This window comes from Myxocyprinus asiaticus, chromosome 6 (genome assembly GCF_019703515.2).
Source record: "Myxocyprinus asiaticus isolate MX2 ecotype Aquarium Trade chromosome 6, UBuf_Myxa_2, whole genome shotgun sequence".
In the NCBI taxonomy this organism is placed as follows: Eukaryota; Metazoa; Chordata; class Actinopteri; order Cypriniformes; family Catostomidae; genus Myxocyprinus; species Myxocyprinus asiaticus.
The window spans coordinates 33944890-33963063 of record NC_059349.1 but is presented as its reverse complement, the minus strand read 5'-3'; the positions used below and the strand labels follow the sequence as shown (position 1 = coordinate 33963063).

Sequence of the window (18174 nt, the reverse complement as noted above, 5' to 3'; positions counted from 1 at the left end):
GGAAAGGGTTACAAAGTTATCTCGAAGAGCTTAGATATTCATTTGTCCACAGTTAGAACAGTCATCTATTAATGGAGACAATTTAGTACTGTGGCTACTCTCCCTAGAAGTGGCCATCCAGCCAAGATAACTCAAAGGGCACACCACAGAATGCTCAGTGAGGTAAAAAAGAACCCTAGAGTGACAGCTAAAGACTTCAAGGAATTGTTGGAACTAGTTAACATCTCTGTTTATATGGAAAACTTTAAACAGGCATGGTGTCCATGGCAGGACACCACAAAGGAAGTCGTTGCTTTCCAACAAAAACATTGCTGCCCGCCTGAAGTTTGCCAAAGACCATCTTGACACTCCACAACGCTACTGGGAAAATGTTTTGTTGACTGATGAAACTAAGGTTGAATTGTTTGGGGAGAACGCAAAGCACTGCGTATGGCATAAAAAGGGCCCTGCATACCAACATGAAGACATCCCAACGGTGAAGTATGGTGGAGGGAGCATCATTATTTGGGGCTGCTTTGTTGGCCTGGACCACTTGCCATCATCGAGGGAAAAATGAATTCCCAAGTTAATCAAGATATCATACAAGCTGATGTCAGGGTCCAGTTATAAAAGTGTTTAATGGGATGTGTTCGATAAAGACATGAAAGATTATAATTGTTTGTGTATTGTTGCCACTGTACATATGATTTTCTGTCATTATTTTACATTGTTTATATCAGTTGGGTATAATTGAATTACAAAGTAATTAGTTACTGTAATTGCTTTTTTGGCACAAATAGTAGTGTGATGCATTCTATTTTAAATTCTTGGAATCAGTTTACAGTTACTGACTTTAAATGAAAGTAATTACTTTGAAGTGCAGTACTTGGGTTACAAAAATTTCTAAAATATATATTATTTATGTGTAATACAATTAAAACATGAATTCATATGTTCTTATGTACATCTGTTTGTGATTCTGTGACAGCTGAAAGGTGTATGACAATGAACAAGGAGAAAATAGACATTACTTTGAATTTGTTGAGTGCAAAAACCAAAAAATGTGTGGCAAGTGTTTTAGAAAGTAACTTAAAAGTAAAGTAATGTGATTACTTTTCAATGAAGTTAAAAAGTAGTTAGTCATTTGTAGTGGATTACTTTTTTTTAGTAACTTACCCAATACTGTTAATGTCAGCCAAATATTGGTCATCAGCCACTCTAAAAAGGCTTTTGAAAATTGCCATTGAAAAACTCATATCGGTCAACCACTCGATGGGATTTCTCTAATTGTCAAGATATAAATAATTTTCACAACATTCAAAATGCTGTGTAAATTAAAAACTGAAGATGGAAAAGTAACCACAGCTTTAGCAATGCAAAGTTATTGATTATTCATAATTTATTGACTTGTGCAAAATTATTGAATTGTGGCGAGAACTGATTGCAGAGTTACTTGTGTACAATGCCTTTTCATTAGATCCGTGAAATGGTGCCAGAATCCCAGGCATACATGGACCTCCTGGCTTTTGAACGCAAACTCGACCAAACCATTATGAGGAAGAGGGTGGATATCCAGGAAGCCCTCAAAAGACCAATGAAGGTATGTGTTCATGATCATACCAATACAGTAATGACCTGCAAAAGCTAAACAGTGTTTTTTTTTCATGTGTGTGTGTGTGTGTGAGAGTACATTTTTACTCTCGGTAGTTCATACAGCAACTATTAATAAGAAGAATTTAATACAGCTCAAAATGTCCTCTCTTGTAGCAAAAGCGAAAGCTCCGATTGTACATTTCAAATACATTCAATCCTGCCAAACCTGATGCAGAGGACTCTGAGGGCAGCATTGCATCCTGGGAGCTGCGTGTAGAGGGCAAGTTGTTGGATGATGTAAGCACTGAGTTTGCATTCATAATATTACAATCTGTTCGGTAATTCAGAGTTGAATTCATTTGCCATGATCAGTGTTATTATTTTAAACGTCTTACTATCCTGCATATCTAAGCACACTATATCCTAAAACGTAATTTCTGCTTTACACAGTTATGCTCATATGTTTACACGCCCCTTGCAGAATCTGTAAGTTTAGCATTAAAACAAATGTTTTTTTGTTTTTTTTATTCAGTACTGCCATGAAGAAGCTGCATAACAAATGTTAGAGTGTGTTACACAAGACAAAAATGATTGTGTAATATATGTAAATAAATGTTATGTAAATAGCTTCATCTGGACAGTACCTAGAGATCAAACATTGTATGATCCCTCTTATTATTACATTTTTTAAATGTTAAATATCTTGCAGTTTCTGCAAGAGGATTATATATTATTGAGCAGAATTGTAGATGTATGTTTAGGCGTAATTGCATTTGAAATTTAATTACGTTTTGTCTGTTACTTCCTGTGCACTCTAGCCTGGAAAACAAAAGAGGAAGTTTTCGTCTTTCTTTAAAAGCCTGGTTATTGAGCTGGACAAGGATCTGTACGGCCCTGACAACCACTTAGTGGAGGTGAGAATTAACTCTATCAACATATGGTAAGATTGCTGAACCATGTTTATTATTTACTCTTAACAAAAGCTGAAAGTGATTATTATGAGACTCTCGAGAGGCCTCTTTGCATTTTCAAAAAGGTTGAGGAAAGTAAAAGAGAACCAAAAGATGTCACATTTCTTTTCGCTCTAACAGACATCTTCTGTCCTCTATTGTGTATCGATCCAGTGTGGAACGCAATAGAAAAGTCAATGTCATTATGAAAAGTTCAGTTAACCATACTTCATGTAATATATGTCTTCACGGTCTCCATAGCAACGGGTTACAAAAGGAAGATGCCCATGACATTGTGGAGTGTTGGCACTGCAGCCAGCACAGAGCTTTGGGCAGCATTAACAGGAGAAAAGAAATGCATTTGTGAAGACAAACACATATAAAACCTCTTACAGTGCACAGAACTGTAGAGTCTTTGCATTCAGAGAACGCAATTCACTCTATATTAGTGGCGAAGCTATTGTGTACAGGTGCTATTCAGGCAGACTCAGGCATTTACATTACACAAGGGAACCATCCCAGCTGTCTCACACACTTAATATTTATGGACTTTGTTAGGAACATTCATGTCTAGAGATGGCAGATTCAAAGAGTCTGCAGCTCACAAGGAGTGACCCTCATGTCTTCGGCCCATTCACATGCCTTGATTTCCATCCTGCCATTGAAGAGGCGCTTGGCGCTTTTGGGTTTATTCATTCGGCAGCTCTTTAAACTGTCCTTGGTGACTGTGGGTTTTCATCGCGGCACAAACCAGATTGAGGGGTGTGATAAAAGAGTGTTTTACCTGTGGAGAAAGACAGCATTGAAAAAGCCTCCAATGTCAAGCAAAGCTAATTGAGTTGAGCTGTGAGTCATTGCCATTATGCTGTCTTTCAAAGAGTGGCGAAACATGCGGTGGTTTTTGGAAAAATGGAAGCAAGAACAGAAAGAGCCTAATCATTTTATTCAGTCTCCCACTTCAGTGTTTTTGCCTTGGATAAACTGCACATAAGCAGTCCAGTACAGTTAATGCATATTTTTTGATAGTTTTAGTGTTTGTCTCAATCTGAGTGGCCAAAGTACAGTAGTTCTGTATGTTGGCTTCAGTATTTTTTGGGTCCTCCAAACTAAAATTCCAATATTATTATTTTTGTTATAGCTGTGGACACAATAACAAACACCCGAGCATACAGTCAACTATATAATGAGGGTAGCTTTTAACTGAAAAGTTGAACCGTGTTTTCAGGACATGTATATTTTTCATAAATGTATACCAATTTATTAATTGTAAAAATTTTCAGACAAAATAATGGTTTGATATCTTCGTAAGTCATCCATAATTTTTTTTGCTGTTTCATAAAGTGTGTTGTGTTTCTTAGTTGCTTCGATTTTGCTAAACGGCATATCATGGGCTGTTTAATGGCAGGTTCCTTTGTGCCAATTTCCCCCATATATTGTGACAACATGCAACGTTACCATTTGTCACAAAAGGTCAACATGTGTTCAGTAAACTGTATCTTTTTTCCTGGGCAATAACGGTGGAAATAAACAATAGCTTTCTGTAGCCAAGGCTTTAAAGGAATATTCCTGGTTCAATACAAGTTAAGCTCAATCGACTGCATTTGTGGCATTATATTGATTACCACAAAAATTTATTAAAAAAATAATTTTGTCTCCTTTTCTTTAAAAAAAAAAAAAAAAAAAAAAATCTGGGTTCCAGTAAGCCGCTTACAATGGAAGTGAAAATGGCCAATTCGTAAACGTTAAAATACTCACTATTTCAAAAGTATAAGTATAGCCAAGACATTAACAATATGCATGTTGAACATGATTTCAGGGTGATAAAATCACTTGCTAACCTTCTCTGTGTAAAGTTATAGCTAATTCTACAACTTTGTTGCCATGACGATGTGATGTCAACAAACCCTAAAACAACTGTAAAAATTTTACAGCTGAAATAATACGTGTTTTAACAGATTATTAATGTAAGTGCTTTTATAAAATTATAAATTTCACATTTCTGCCTTGTAAACCCTCCAAAAATTGGCCACATTCATTTCCATTGTAAGTGCCTCACTGTAACCTCGACTTTAGCTTTTTTTTTTTTTTTTTTTTTTTTAAGTAAAGGACGGATGAGTCTAAATTAATTTTTGTGGTGATCAACATTATGCCATAAATGCTGTCGATTGAGTTTAACTTGTATTGAACCCGGAATATTCCTTTAATGTATGTACATACTTAGAAAATGACTTTCATAAATAAACCTAACTTGAGAAATAGTCACTGGAGAAAGAAGTGAGACCACTAGCCTCAGTTGCCCTTATCTAAAATGGCAGTACACTTCAGTTTACATCTAACAGAGTGCAGCTTGCTAGTTTGACTTGATTTACCTTTTCGTGGAGTGGTTTTATATTCTCCTCATTTTCAGATATAGAATGTGTTTTATCTGTACAGTGGCACCGCACCCCTACAACCCAAGAGACAGATGGCTTCCAGGTGAAAAGGCCAGGCGATGTGAATGTGCGCTGTACCCTGCTGCTCATGCTGGATTACCAGGTGTGTGCAAGAATGCTGGATTATTATTAGATTACTGGTGATGGATTACAGTTGAAGAGTTCTTTAGGGGCCATTCACTCAAGATATGTTCTTACATTTAAAAACAACAAGACGCAGCGCAGCGGAATAGAACAAAAGCAGGTGTCTGGAGACATGTTTTAACTTGAAAAGCCATCTTAAAAATGTTATAAGACAATGAAAAAACAGCAGGATGCATCACAACAGTCAAAGACATCCTTCTAGCACGTTTACATAGAAAAAGCAATACAAAAGGGTGCAGATGGACGCAAGAATGCGTCCTGTGTGAACGGGAATTTATGATGTTGATTGGGTTTTAATCCCTCTTAAAATGTATGACTGTTCTTTTCATGAAATATCACTAAATAAATGCGCATAGGAAGATTTACACTTGCCGTGAGATAACGATTTTGAGACACAATTAGAAAAGCAGTTGGAATCCCATCTACATAATGGTTGCTTTAGTTGTTTTGTCTTTTCCATCTTGTAAAGCATTGTAATTAACAGCTATAGTTGAGCTATTAGCACATAAAAGTTTGATTGCCCTCCAAAGTAGCTATAGCAAGTGAGCAAATGGCTCTCTTAATTATGGCAATTTTCACTTTAACTACATACTGATGGGAAGAATCTTGGTTTGTCAGAAAGATAAAAAGATATATATATATATATATATATAAAGGCTTTTTTAAATCATCAATGAAAGTGTCTAAGAAAGTCTGGGGAAAAAATAAGAATAAAACAATAAAAGGCAATCAAGGAACCTATTTAGAAAAATAATATTGCACTAGTTGAACGCGACAGTTCAGTGATGTTTGTGAATTTCTTTTTATCAATTGTGCATTTAAGCCTCCTCAGTTTAAGTTGGACCCTCGTCTTGCACGTCTCCTGGGCATCCACACTCAAACACGCTCCTGCATCATCCAGGCATTATGGCAGTACGTCAAGATGAACAAGCTGCAGGACTCTCATGAAAAGGAGTACATTAACTGTGATAAATATTTCCAGCAGGTACTATCAGTTTGTCATCTGCCCTATAAAATACTTTCATTGTGTTCGCTGTATTTACATTTTGTCTAATAGCAAAAATTTAAAATAATAAAATAATTGATTCTTATTCCAGATCTTTGACTGTCCCCGTCTGAAATTTTGTGAGATCCCCCAGCGTTTAACCAACCTTCTTCTCCCACCAGATCCTATTGTGATAAATCATGTTATCAGGTAATAGGCCAAACATTTAAATATGTATTTCCATTCATCAGTTTTATCTAACTTTAATAATAGCATGTGATATGTAACAGTCGTTAGACCATGTGACATGAATGGACATTGGAGGCCTTCTGATTTGCTTTAGAAGGTAAAGATTTTCCTCATTTATCAGTGTGGATCCAAATGACCAGAAGAAGACAGCGTGCTATGACATTGATGTTGAAGTTGATGATCCTCTAAAGAGTCAAATGAGTGGATTCCTCCTGTCCACAGCCAATCAGCAAGAGATCGCATCCCTGGACAACAAGGTGAGATAATCAGAAAAAGAGCTTTATCATTAAAGTGTAAGTGAGATACAGAAACTGGAAAAGTTTGTAATGTTGAACATGTTGTCATGCTTTTGTCAAAACATCAGCTTGATCAGTTCTTCTAGTGTCCCAGATGATGCTGTTGATTTATTGAACTCCATTATGGGAGAAGTTTCCACTGCATATTATGTTCAGATTGTGCTCTTAAAAACAACACATATTCACATCCCATTTATTAGATCCATGAAACTATTGAGTCCATCAACCAACTAAAGATACAAAGAGATTTCATGCTCAGCTTCTCCAGGGATCCCAAGGGCTACATCCAAGACTGGATCTGTTCCCAGAACAGGGACCTTAAGGTGAGTTTAAACCAGTAGTTCCCAGCTGGTGGGTCATGACACAAAACAATGGAAAGCCTGGAAAGCCTCAAACACGGTTGTCATTTTATGTCCAATGTAAAATCTGGGTCCTGAAGAATGGAGGAGGAATAGTTCACTCACAAATGAAAATTCTCTCATCATTTATTCACCCTCATGCCATCCTAGATGTGTATGACTTTCTTTCTTCCGCAGAACACAAATTAAGATTTTTAGAAGAATATTTCAGCTCTCTAGGTCCAAACAATGCAAGTGAATGGTGGCCAGAACTTTGAAGGTCCAAAAAGCACATAAAGGCAGCATAAAAGTAATCCATACAAATCCAGTGGTTAAATCCATGTCTTCAGAAGCGATGTGATATGTGTGGGTGAGAAACAGATAAATATTTAAGTCCTTTTTTACCATAAATATCCACTTTCACATTCTTCTTCTTTAGTTTTAGGCGATTCACATTCTTTGTGCATATTGCCACCTACTGGGCAGGGAGGAGAATTTATAGTAAAAAAAAGGACTTAAATATTGATCTGTTTCTCTCCCACACATATCATATCGCTTCCAAAGACATAGAATTAACCACTGGAGTCGCATGGATTACTTTTATGCTGACTTTATGTACTGTTTGGATCTTCAAAGTTCTGGCCACTATTCATTTGCATTGTATGGACCTACAGAGCAGAGATATTTTTTCTAAAAATACTCATTGGTGGCCAACAGAAGAAAGAAATTCATACACATCTGGCATGGCATGAGGGTGAGTTAATGATGAGAGAATTTTCATTTTTGGATGAACTATCCTTTTAAATACCAAATAGCAATTATTTGGGAACTCATTATGTATTAGAATTAGAACACTTTACATTTTACATATTTTGATCACATCTGGAAACTTAATGTAAGTCAAAATAATATTATATTATATATGTATATAAACTTTATATAAAAACCTAATGTCTTATATATAAGACATATACAATTTTGAAACAGTATCTCCACCTAGTGGCTGAAAGAAAGTAACTATTCCTAAAGATTGAAGTCAGTGTCCTTCAAACAGAAATTGTAATCTTCTCTATTGTTTTAAACTGATACCTTTATTTGGGTGCAGTTGATGACAGATACAGTTGGGAATCCAGAGGAAGAGAGGAGAGCAGAGTTTTATAACCAGCCCTGGTCTCAGGAAGCCGTCAGCCGTTACTTCTATTGCAAGGTGAGAGACATAAAAATGACTCGATTGGAATCTTTGTTAGTTATGTCAAGTTCAGAAGTGAGAATTTCACTTGATTTTTTTATTTACAATTTTATGTTTTTTTTTTTTGTTTTTTTTTTGTGTAGATTCAACAGCGAAGACAAGAGCTTGAACAAGCTTTAGCAATGCGAAGCACCTAAACAATTCAGAACTTCAAGAATGAGTTAACAACTGATATCTTTATCCTGGGGCTTCACTATGATTTAGTGGCCTCCACACTGGGCAGTTGTCCATGGTCTTGAAAATATTAGACCAGACCACTTCAATATTGAGGTGTGGACTGATTTAAACTATTGAGTTTGCAATGTGAGATGAAGATAAGTGTAATTGTTCTGTTATTTAATGTATGTTTAATGTATTTACAGTTTCAATACAATGAAATTAAGACATATTATAAGCATATAAGGTAATTCGGGCCATCTTAAAATGTATACACTGGTCATACACAAATATAGCAGCTATTACAATTGTTTTACATCTGTTTTTAATGCACATGAACTGCAAGTATGCTACTGACTATGTGTGTCTTCTCACTTGCAAATAGAATTAAACTTTTGAAAGGGTCAAATCAAATCAATTAAGCTTTTTGATGCCTCTGAATTTATTTTTTTTATTATCCAAAAATGAAATGCAGAAAGTTAATAATATGTAATTATAGATATTGGATGTGCCATGTTGTTTTTTCTACATTTATGGATATTCAAATGTTGCTTGCAATTTTCCTGTCTGTTTCCTGCCTGTGAACTTGCATTGTGCAAAAGTGATCATAATGAAATCCACTGGATTAAAATTAGCCAGATGTCATCATAATTCTGATACACTCTATACAATATATGGAAATTAACACTTATGATTCAGTCTATAATAAAGAAACACATTCTGTTTTATGAACACATGCAGTACGTTAATATAGATGTGTATTGTTAAAAACTCCATATGTCATTTGTTGTTCATAAAGGATGTTTGAAAATGTCTTCATTTTCGGAGGCTTATCACACCAGGAAGGTTGGTGCGCCGGAAATTTGTCTGTAAGATACAATAATGCATGTTGCACGTGAATAGTTTCATGTTTTGTTTTTGGCAAAAAAAACAAAAAAAAAAAGCTTGGTTTTTAGCATGATTCAGACATTTTTTGGGATCTTTGTTGCCTTAATATGTCACTGAGGATGCACTGAGGAAGCATTAACCAAAGGTTAAGTACATTAACATTATCTTTGTGAATGCTAATAAATTACTTCATTCTATTAAATATTCCGTCACAACTGTTGATTGCATTTGTATACTGTGGCCTGAGGTGTTACTACAGTAGATAGATACTACAGTATTGAGAGTGCTAAATCTGTTATGAATAAATGTCAAAAGGTGTATAATTCATATTCAGAGACATTGAACCTAGCTTTTGTACAAGGCATTCTTGTGTTTGTGTATTTTATTTAAATAATGGTGCATTGTGTCTATTTTGGATTTTGCTAATAAACATACATTCAAGCATACAAGATTTATAAATAATATAAATGCAAAATAATGATTTGTTTTTTCATTTATTCCCCTATTGATTACTCTTTATTGCTTTTGAATTATTCCAACAAAAGTTCAGTTAACATATACATTAGGTCATCGTGGTCACATATCTCTTTCCGTGTCGTAACAGCGAAACAAAACACGCCCTGGAAAAGAGTAATTCGTGAATATGCAAATAAGTAGGTGGGTTATCATTACGTATCTACATCTGATTGGTTGGTGAGCCGGTATTGGTGACACGAGCCTCAGACTGCTTGTAGCGAGAGCATGAGACCGCTTCTCTGCTGCTAGCGCTCCATGAGGAAGAGAAACTAGGTAAGACCGGCTAAATCCCACAAACTTTTTCTTTAAGCTTATTTTTATTATTCCAGTGATTATTAATGTCAAGAAGAATATTCTCAATTAAATTAAAAATATAGTTGTATCGTTTAGAGGCCTTTTTGGATGATCAAGCTAGCTTTGCCTGTTGTTAGCTTGCCAGCTAGCTCGTGGGAACACAATGAGACTCCCACGCGCTCAACTTATTTAGCAGTGTTTAGCGGTTGGGATCACTTTTATGTTCTAAAATTGGTTGTCTTATGAAATATTACAATGCCAGCTGCTGTTCTGTTTCTAGTTGGCACTATTTACTAGTGACGTGGGATGAATTGGTGTTCGGTGGCAAGAGTTAGCATGGCTAATGAAGTGGCACATTGGTTGGGCCTTTAGAGTAAACCGATCTACATTATTTGCTTGATTGTAGAACATTTATAATTTCGTACATTGGAATGTGCTTTCCAAACAGATCACAATATAATTGGCGGAAAATGCCTTGGAATATTTTCTGTGCCGGTATCGTTTCATCCATTGCTGTTAATCAGCTACATTGCGTCAGGGAAAAGTACTGCCGGATTGTACTCCACGTGAGCCGATCATCTGTCCTCCGGTGCCTACAGCTTAGTTGATTTTAATACCGGAGCATAATACAACCCCATGCTCCGCACTTGAATGATTTAGACGAATCGAGTGTTAATAGAATATGAAGTATGTTTAGGAACATTGTGTTCTTTGATGGTTGCCGCAGCCCATAATTATTTGTTACACACACGATGACGATGAAGTTTTCTTGGAATAATCTTGTCCTTAAGTGACATCAGGTACCAGCTCTAACTATACAGATGGCAATGCATTTGAGTGTATAAAATTATTGGTGATTGTGAACAGCAAAAATCATTTGGTGTCTCTTTCTCCATCAGATTTTCAAGGGTTGTTCTGTTCTGTTCCTGGGATCCAGTTAAAATGCCGTCTGATTTGGCGAAAAAGAAGGCAGCGAAGAAAAAAGAGGCAGCCAAAGCTCGTCAACGCACCAAGAAACCAGAGGATGTAAATGGTGACAGAGAGAAACCTGAGGAGCAGGAGAATGGAGCTGCTGAGTTCAATGGTACGAAGAAACCGATTGATTCTCTAATACAGTCTTGTTGTTTTTTGACTTGCTCTAATTGTTTTGTTTTTTTTTCCTCCAATTTTTGGCAGTTGCATAATGGCTCTTGTTCATGATGTTTTTTTTTTTTATTAATAATTTTTCCCCCAATGTGGTTCTCATCCCTTAAAAGAACATCAGATCCATTTGAATCATCCTTGTTGTCTTAATTACAGGGGTCACTAGTTTGACAAAGGAGCTGGATGAGTTAGAGCTGAAGAAAATGGAGGCACGAGCAGTAACTGGCGTGTTGGCATCTCATCCCAACAGCACTGATGTGCACATCAGCAGCTTGTCTCTTACCTTTCATGGACAGGAGCTACTCAGTGATACTAGTTTGGAGCTCAACTCTGGCCGTCGCTATGGCCTCATAGGGCTCAATGGAACCGGTAATATCCCTTAAAATGACCCTGTTTACATGCATTTATTTGAGGGTTTTTGCAGGAAGTGGCATTCTGAAACGTCATGCAAACGAGAATGCCATTTTCCTTGCACCGTTTAAGGGATTAAAAGAAAGCAGTTTAATTTACCTAGTTTCTCCCAGAAAACATGACATTTATGGCCATGTAAACACACAAGTGGCATTCTTACAGGTCTTTGAAGAGTGTGCATGGAACAGCCCGGATACCTAACGTCATAGTAGGTGTGGGCGACATGACCAAAATCTTTTATCACGATACGAGTAATTTTATATCACGATAATGATAAATCAATAAAATTGTATTACTATATTAAATAACCGTATGGTATCGCCTATTTTTGGATTATTCAGTCAGTACTAGTGAATACTAATACGACTATTTAACTGGCAGCACAGTGGGAAAAGAACATGCACTATAAACTATATCCATTTATACAAACCACTTTGAAATATTGACCACTGTCCCTCCTGTCTGCATGTATGTGCTCAAGTACATTGCAGTGCAATTCTGCTGCAGGTCACGATGGAAAGTTAAGGAAACAAGTTGAAGTTAGCTCATTTTGGTATTGGTTGTGTTTGTGAATAAAACAATATAAATTGTACGTCCATGTCATACACATTTGTAACTTGTCAGTTCAAGTAATCGATTACCCATTTTCACAAAATTCGACACCATTCCCTGGTAATCGAGTATGGTCTTATGTTTCAAATTTTATGCAGGCAAATCCATGCTGTTGTCAGCGATTGGCCACAGGGAGGTACCCATTCCAGAGCACATTGATATTTACCACCTGACCCGTGAGATGGCACCCAGTGAGAAGACTGCTCTGCAGTGTGTGATGGAGGTAGATGAGGAGAGGATCAAGCTGGAGAAAGAGGCAGAAAGACTAGCCCACGAAGATGGTGAGTTGCAACAACATTGACCACATCTGAACATGCATCACTGCATATTTTAATAGGTTAGGTCTGTAAGGTGCTCACCACGTTTTCATAGGAACTGCTCCATTTGTAGCAGCTTCCTTTCCTAGGCGTGGAATATTGAAGATCTCCGTTTGAGAAGTCTCCTTAATGCTGTACAGTTAAGGAATCTCATGGATGAGGAACAAAGATATGATAGGGTTTGTGTTGTAAGATACGTGTGACATCCAAGACTGGTCTGATTGTTATTTAATATTTTTTTCCCCCTTCAGCTGAATGTGAGAAGCTGATGGAGCTGTATGAGCGTTTGGAAGAGCTGGACGCTGATAAAGCAGAGATGCGGGCCTCACGGATCCTCCACGGTCTTGGATTCACTGCTGCCATGCAGCAGAAGAAACTCAAAGACTTCAGTGGTGGCTGGAGGATGCGCGTTGCTCTGGCTCGGTAAGCCTTTAAACCTCTTGAATGCGACCCTCTGTTAAGTTCAGAACTGCTGGGAGATGATGTAACAAAAGGCCGAATGATAGCACAGTTGCCTTTGTGTAACTGTGTAATGACAAAAACTGTCTGAAGCGTTTTTTCTGATCCCTGTTACTCTATGGCAATATATGCATTTGAATTTGCATATCTTTAAACAATCACCGGAGTCTTTATGAAATCAATCACTCACAAATTTCCTTTTACTTTAGGGCACTGTTTCTCAAGCCTTTCATGTTACTGTTGGATGAGCCAACAAACCACCTGGACTTGGATGCATGTGTGTGGCTGGAGGAAGAGCTCAGCCAGTAAGCTTCTTTGTTTAAAAAATAAGACTGTCACTAATTACATGTAAAAAATATTCCTGTTTAATGTGGGCTGTTGCTGATGACATGATGTTAACAAAAGGCCGAATTGTAGCTCTTCCGTCAAGCAGTTTGTTCTCTTTACGGATAGAGCTTTGACAAAAACTAGACCGAAGCGTTTAGCTGATCCATTGGCACTACCCAGATGCAGTTGTGGTTGACTGTTTAAGCACCCTGTTTTACTAGTCATTATTCCAGTTACCTTGTTCTGCTAGGCTATTGTGGCACATTTATGATAAAATGGGATTAAAATTTTCCTCATACTGGTTTCCTTGTTTCTTTCCTCTCACAGGTTCAAACGAATTTTGGTTTTAATATCCCATTCACAGGACTTCCTCAATGGCGTTTGTACCAACATTATTCACCTGCACCAGCGCAAGCTGAAATATTACACGGTAAAGGGACCAATTATTTCACCTTTAGATCATTTACGGCTGTTAACTTATGGCAAATATGCTGTTTTCTTTCTTTCTTTTTTTACTTATCCATTTTGTCTTGTAAAGGGTAATTATGACCAATATGTGAAGACCAGAGAGGAACTGGAAGAGAATCAGATGAAACGATTTAACTGGGAACAGGACCAGATAGCGCATATGAAGGTGAGAATTTTCTAAAGCTCATCTCATAAAACTTTCCCTAACTGCTCGGCACGAGACTTATTAAATGATCTAATGCCTCGGTTTTCAAACTGGGGAGGGTGCAGGGAATGATATATTCACCAAGTAAAATCAAAAGATAAATAAATACAATAAAACGTATTGTAAAGAAATACAAAAAGAATAGCTTTGTAGACCCTAGCTCCATGGCGTTAAAATACTTTTAAATGACGAGAGCACATGCATGTCATGCGAGAGTGCATCCATGTACTGGTTGCTTGAGCGTGAATCTCTACGCTCGCATGACGTGAGTTTATTCAAAAGTGTATGCTAAAAAACAATTAATCGCATTTTCATAAGGACAAACATGTATTTATAAAAATAATGTCAAATATAGTTTCAAATCATTAATAGAAATATTTTTAGCCGTTAATCACGCACCACTGTATGTGACGCATTGCTGAATGAGTCTGTCGGACTGAATTTAAGGTTATTGGTCGTAATTTTTTTTATTTGCTCCAATGCCTGAAATATGATGCATTTTGATAATATAACAGTAGTGGACAATACCTGATAAAACTTCAAATAAGTGGCTAGAATGTACTGCTGTTTTTAGTGGAAGACAGATATTTTTTTTAGGCTCTTATTTACTAATACAACATTATTATATGTATCTACACTCACTGAGCACTTTATTAGGAACACCTGTACACCTACTTATTAATGCAATTATCCAATCATGTGGCAGCAGTGCAATGCATGAAATCATGCAGTTATGGATCAGGAGCTTCAGTTAATGTTCATATCAACCATCAGAATGGGGGGGAAAATGTGATCTCCGTGATTTCGACTGGGGCATGATTGTTGGTGCCAGATGGGCTAGTTAGAGTATTTCTGTAACTGCCTGTTCTCTGGGATTTTCATGCACAATAGATTCCGAGTAAACTCTAGAAAGGTGCTAAGAACAAAAAACATCCAGTGAGCGGCAGTTCTGAGGACAGAAACACCTTGTGGATGAGAGAGGTCAACGGAGAATGGTCAGACTGGTTTGAGCGGTCCGAAAGGCTACGGTAACTCAGATAACCGCTCTGTACAATTGTAGTGAGCAGAATAGCATCTCAGAATGCACAACACGTCGAACTTTAAGGCAGATGGGCTACAAAAGCAGATGATGTCGGGCCCTTGATTAGGATCATAGTGTTCCTAATAAAGTGCTTAGTGAGTATATATAAATCTGCAAAAAACAAAATGGGGGTGAGGTGGTGGTGCAGTCTGAAAATGTTGCTGGTGGGGGGGTGCCTGCAGGGGGCTTACTGTTTAAGACTTTGAAAACCGCTGATCTAATGTATGCCTTTTTGATCCTCAGAACTACATTGCTAGGTTTGGTCATGGCTCTGCTAAGCTGGCCAGACAAGCTCAGAGCAAAGAGAAGACTCTACAGAAGATGGTTGCCTCAGGTCTTACTGAGCGTGTTGTGAATGACAAGGTAAGGAGGATGGCATTTTTGTAATTAAACAACCACCTTAGTGAAATGTTTCTGGTTGCATAATCCTGACCCTTTTAAATACTGTGCAATACATTTTAGTCTATTGAAATGACTCTAACCATTTTTTTTTTATTATTTTGTTTCTTTTTTTTAGACCCTGTCATTTTATTTTCCTCCCTGTGGGAAGATCCCCCCTCCTGTCATTATGGTTCAGCATGTCAGCTTCAGGTATTCGGATGACACGGTATGAACAACCTTCTTGCCACCCCAACTACCTTTTACGCACTTATATGTAGCATCCTCTGCTGGAATGACATTTTAACATGTTGTTGGGTTTCTTTTTTTAAAGCCATATATTTATAAAAACCTGGAGTTTGGAATTGACTTGGATACACGGGTGGCCCTTGTAGGGCCCAATGGGGCTGGAAAGTCTACTTTGCTGAAGCTACTTACTGGAGATGTAAGCCACTTTACCTCTGGAATTACAGCACTTTGTATGTATATGAATTCACATGTTTTGTGAAATACAAGATACTTATCTCTCCTCTCAGGTCTTGCCCTCCGATGGTATGATTAGAAAACACTCCCATGTGAAGATTGGCAGATATCATCAGGTATGTTGGCATCAGGTATCCATTTCATATGGATTATTCAATTTTTCCAAAGAAGCTACACTTATTATTTTAGTAAAAAATTTGAAACTATGCTAGGAAATGTTTTGATTTAATCATTTAACTTGCATATAACAATTGGACAGTCAGTTTTAAAGACTGGATTTGAAAAAGAAATTGCAATGTAAACAGCCTAATGCCTAAAATTAATCACAAATACTTAATCTGCTATTGTTTTAACCTGATAATTTACTCAGTGGTATGGATCGTATAACAGTGATTTATAATGTCAAGTCAGTTTTATTTGTATAGCACTTTTCACAACAATCAATCCATGGTCAAAAGCACAGAGATCAAATTTTTTCCACATTCTAAGGGTTGATGTGATCATTAACTGAAGCTCCTGACCCGCATCTGCATGATTTTATGCATTGCACTGCTGCCACATGATTGGCTGGTTAGATAATCACATGAATAAGTAGGTGTGCAGGTGTTCCTAATAAAGTGCTCAGTATAATTAAGTTGTTTTTATTTTTATTTTTCTGTAGCATCTAACAGAGCAATTGGAGCTTGATCTTTCTCCTTTGGAGTACATGATGAAGTGTTACCCTGAGATAAAGGAGAAAGAGGAGATGAGGAAAATCATCGGTCGCTATGGGCTCACAGGCAAACAGCAGGTGGGTTGTGTTCAGAGTTTGAAATTTTAATTGGTTTTTGTTTTTTGACATTGCTTATTGCATGTCTTGTGATTGCTCTACAGATGAATTTACATGTCATGTTGACTTACTCTCTTAAACTAGGTGAGCCCCATTAGAAATCTATCTGACGGACAGAAGTGCCGTGTCTGCTTTGCTTGGCTGGCCTGGCAGCATCCCCACATGCTCTTTCTCGATGAGCCGACCAATCACCTTGACATTGAAACCATTGATGCTCTGGCTGATGCAATCAACGACTTTGAGGGTGGAATGATGCTGGTTAGCCACGACTTCAGGCTTATTCAGCAGGTACTGTAAAGCTTTTTAGTTTGTTTTGTAACACATCTAGTACTAATTTATTTATTTATTTTTTTTCTGAAGATAACTCAAGTAATAGGAAATTTTCCATGTTTTTTCTATACAATTCATTTGCCTGAATTCCTAAAGAACTGCATCTCTTTCAGACTAATGCAGTTTACTTGTTGATTGTTTAATTGTGGCTTAATGTTGGTTTGTTTCCCTGTAGGTTGCTCAGGAGATCTGGGTTTGTGAAAAGCAGACCATTACAAAATGGAATAGGGACATTCTGGCCTACAAGGAACATCTGAAATCTAAGATTGACAAAGATGCATGACCTATAGCCAGAGCCTCCAAAACACACACATTGCAACATCTCTGCTGATACAAGTCTTGCTCTCCAGGAAAATGCATGTTGGTTAGACTGCAGTCAAAGCACTTCCTTTGTTTCGTTACCACCTTTTACACATGAGTCCTTTATTGGGGTTGCCACTGGAGACAACTGACTTGTTTTCTTTGTTAATATGCATTACAGTATTTAGACTTTCCTTTTGAAAAACCTATTAAATTCATGGTTGTGCACTTCATATTTTTTATTATTAGAACCCTCCTGTTTTGAGTCTGGTCAGAGCTGTAGGAAAAAGGCGGAAATATAAAATAGTTAACTTAAAGGGCTCTTGAAGTGGTTATTTTATCATTGTTTAAAGCTGTATTTGCAAAAATGAGATGTCTAATTAAAGGTTGCATTTATTGATATGGCCTGTGCATTTTCTTTTTCTTCAAGATCATCTTGAACAGAGCTTTCTCTGTTTGCTCTTACAGAACAGAGAAACTACCGGTTCATTTCAGTGTGTGCTTGACAGAATCATTTTAACTGTTCACATTAATTGTTTACAGCTAATGTTTAGGAATGTGCTGACACTAATTGCTTGTTTTCAGTTGCAGATGTGTAAAAACTAAATTGACAATGATAAAGCAGTTAGGTTTGTACGTTTTTAATCTAATATAACTGATTTATTAGGGATTGTCAAGCAGATGTAGACATACTTGAAGGGGTGAAATCTGTTATACTTAACCTTTGGAATTACTTGCATTTACTTGACCATAAGGGTATTA

General features: G+C 37.0%; 3 protein-coding genes and 1 non-coding gene across 6 annotated transcripts in view; 3 read left to right on the top strand and 1 right to left on the bottom strand.

Moving 5' to 3' along the window:
* LOC127442135 (SWI/SNF-related matrix-associated actin-dependent regulator of chromatin subfamily D member 3-like) overlaps nucleotides 1-9479 on the top strand; it is a 35751-nt gene extending 26272 nt beyond the window's left edge. For all 3 annotated transcript variants that reach the window (XM_051699972.1, XM_051699973.1, XM_051699971.1), the window contains 10 exons: nucleotides 1457-1579; nucleotides 1747-1869; nucleotides 2391-2486; nucleotides 4956-5057; nucleotides 5922-6083; nucleotides 6196-6293; nucleotides 6454-6589; nucleotides 6829-6951; nucleotides 8072-8173; nucleotides 8299-9479. In XM_051699972.1, the coding sequence (XP_051555932.1) occupies nucleotides 1457-1579; nucleotides 1747-1869; nucleotides 2391-2486; nucleotides 4956-5057; nucleotides 5922-6083; nucleotides 6196-6293; nucleotides 6454-6589; nucleotides 6829-6951; nucleotides 8072-8173; nucleotides 8299-8352 (1119 nt within the window). In that variant the 3' untranslated portion in view covers nucleotides 8353-9479. The remainder of the gene's footprint in view (nucleotides 1-1456; nucleotides 1580-1746; nucleotides 1870-2390; nucleotides 2487-4955; nucleotides 5058-5921; nucleotides 6084-6195; nucleotides 6294-6453; nucleotides 6590-6828; nucleotides 6952-8071; nucleotides 8174-8298) is intronic.
* Nucleotides 1-18174, bottom strand: part of LOC127442139 (uncharacterized) — a 439805-nt gene that overhangs the window by 204573 nt on the left and 217058 nt on the right. The window lies entirely within an intron of this gene.
* LOC127442129 (ATP-binding cassette sub-family F member 2) lies at nucleotides 9936-17812 on the top strand. The gene is made up of 15 exons (XM_051699958.1): nucleotides 9936-10048; nucleotides 10969-11153; nucleotides 11369-11581; nucleotides 12334-12516; nucleotides 12804-12975; nucleotides 13221-13316; nucleotides 13666-13768; nucleotides 13877-13972; nucleotides 15336-15455; nucleotides 15610-15699; nucleotides 15805-15915; nucleotides 16007-16069; nucleotides 16615-16743; nucleotides 16867-17070; nucleotides 17288-17812. The coding sequence occupies exons 2-15, from the start codon at nucleotides 11012-11014 to the stop codon at nucleotides 17393-17395; spliced, it is 1830 nt and encodes a 609-aa protein (XP_051555918.1). The 5' UTR covers nucleotides 9936-10048; nucleotides 10969-11011; the 3' UTR covers nucleotides 17396-17812.
* On the top strand, nucleotides 13392-13509 carry LOC127443239 (small nucleolar RNA SNORD89). The gene has a single exon (XR_007897631.1). It is a non-coding gene; the product is annotated as a small nucleolar RNA SNORD89 (small nucleolar RNA).

Bases quoted from the DNA above. Each gene is read 5' to 3' on its own strand.
- LOC127442129 (XM_051699958.1), top strand. From the start codon at position 11,012: ATGCCGTCTGATTTGGCGAAAAAGAAGGCAGCGAAGAAAAAAGAGGCA. The intron at 12,517-12,803 runs GTGAGTTGCAAC...TTCCCCCTTCAG, and splicing joins AAGACTAGCCCACGAAGATG to CTGAATGTGAGAAGCTGATG. The intron at 13,973-15,335 runs GTGAGAATTTTC...TTTGATCCTCAG, and splicing joins ACCAGATAGCGCATATGAAG to AACTACATTGCTAGGTTTGG.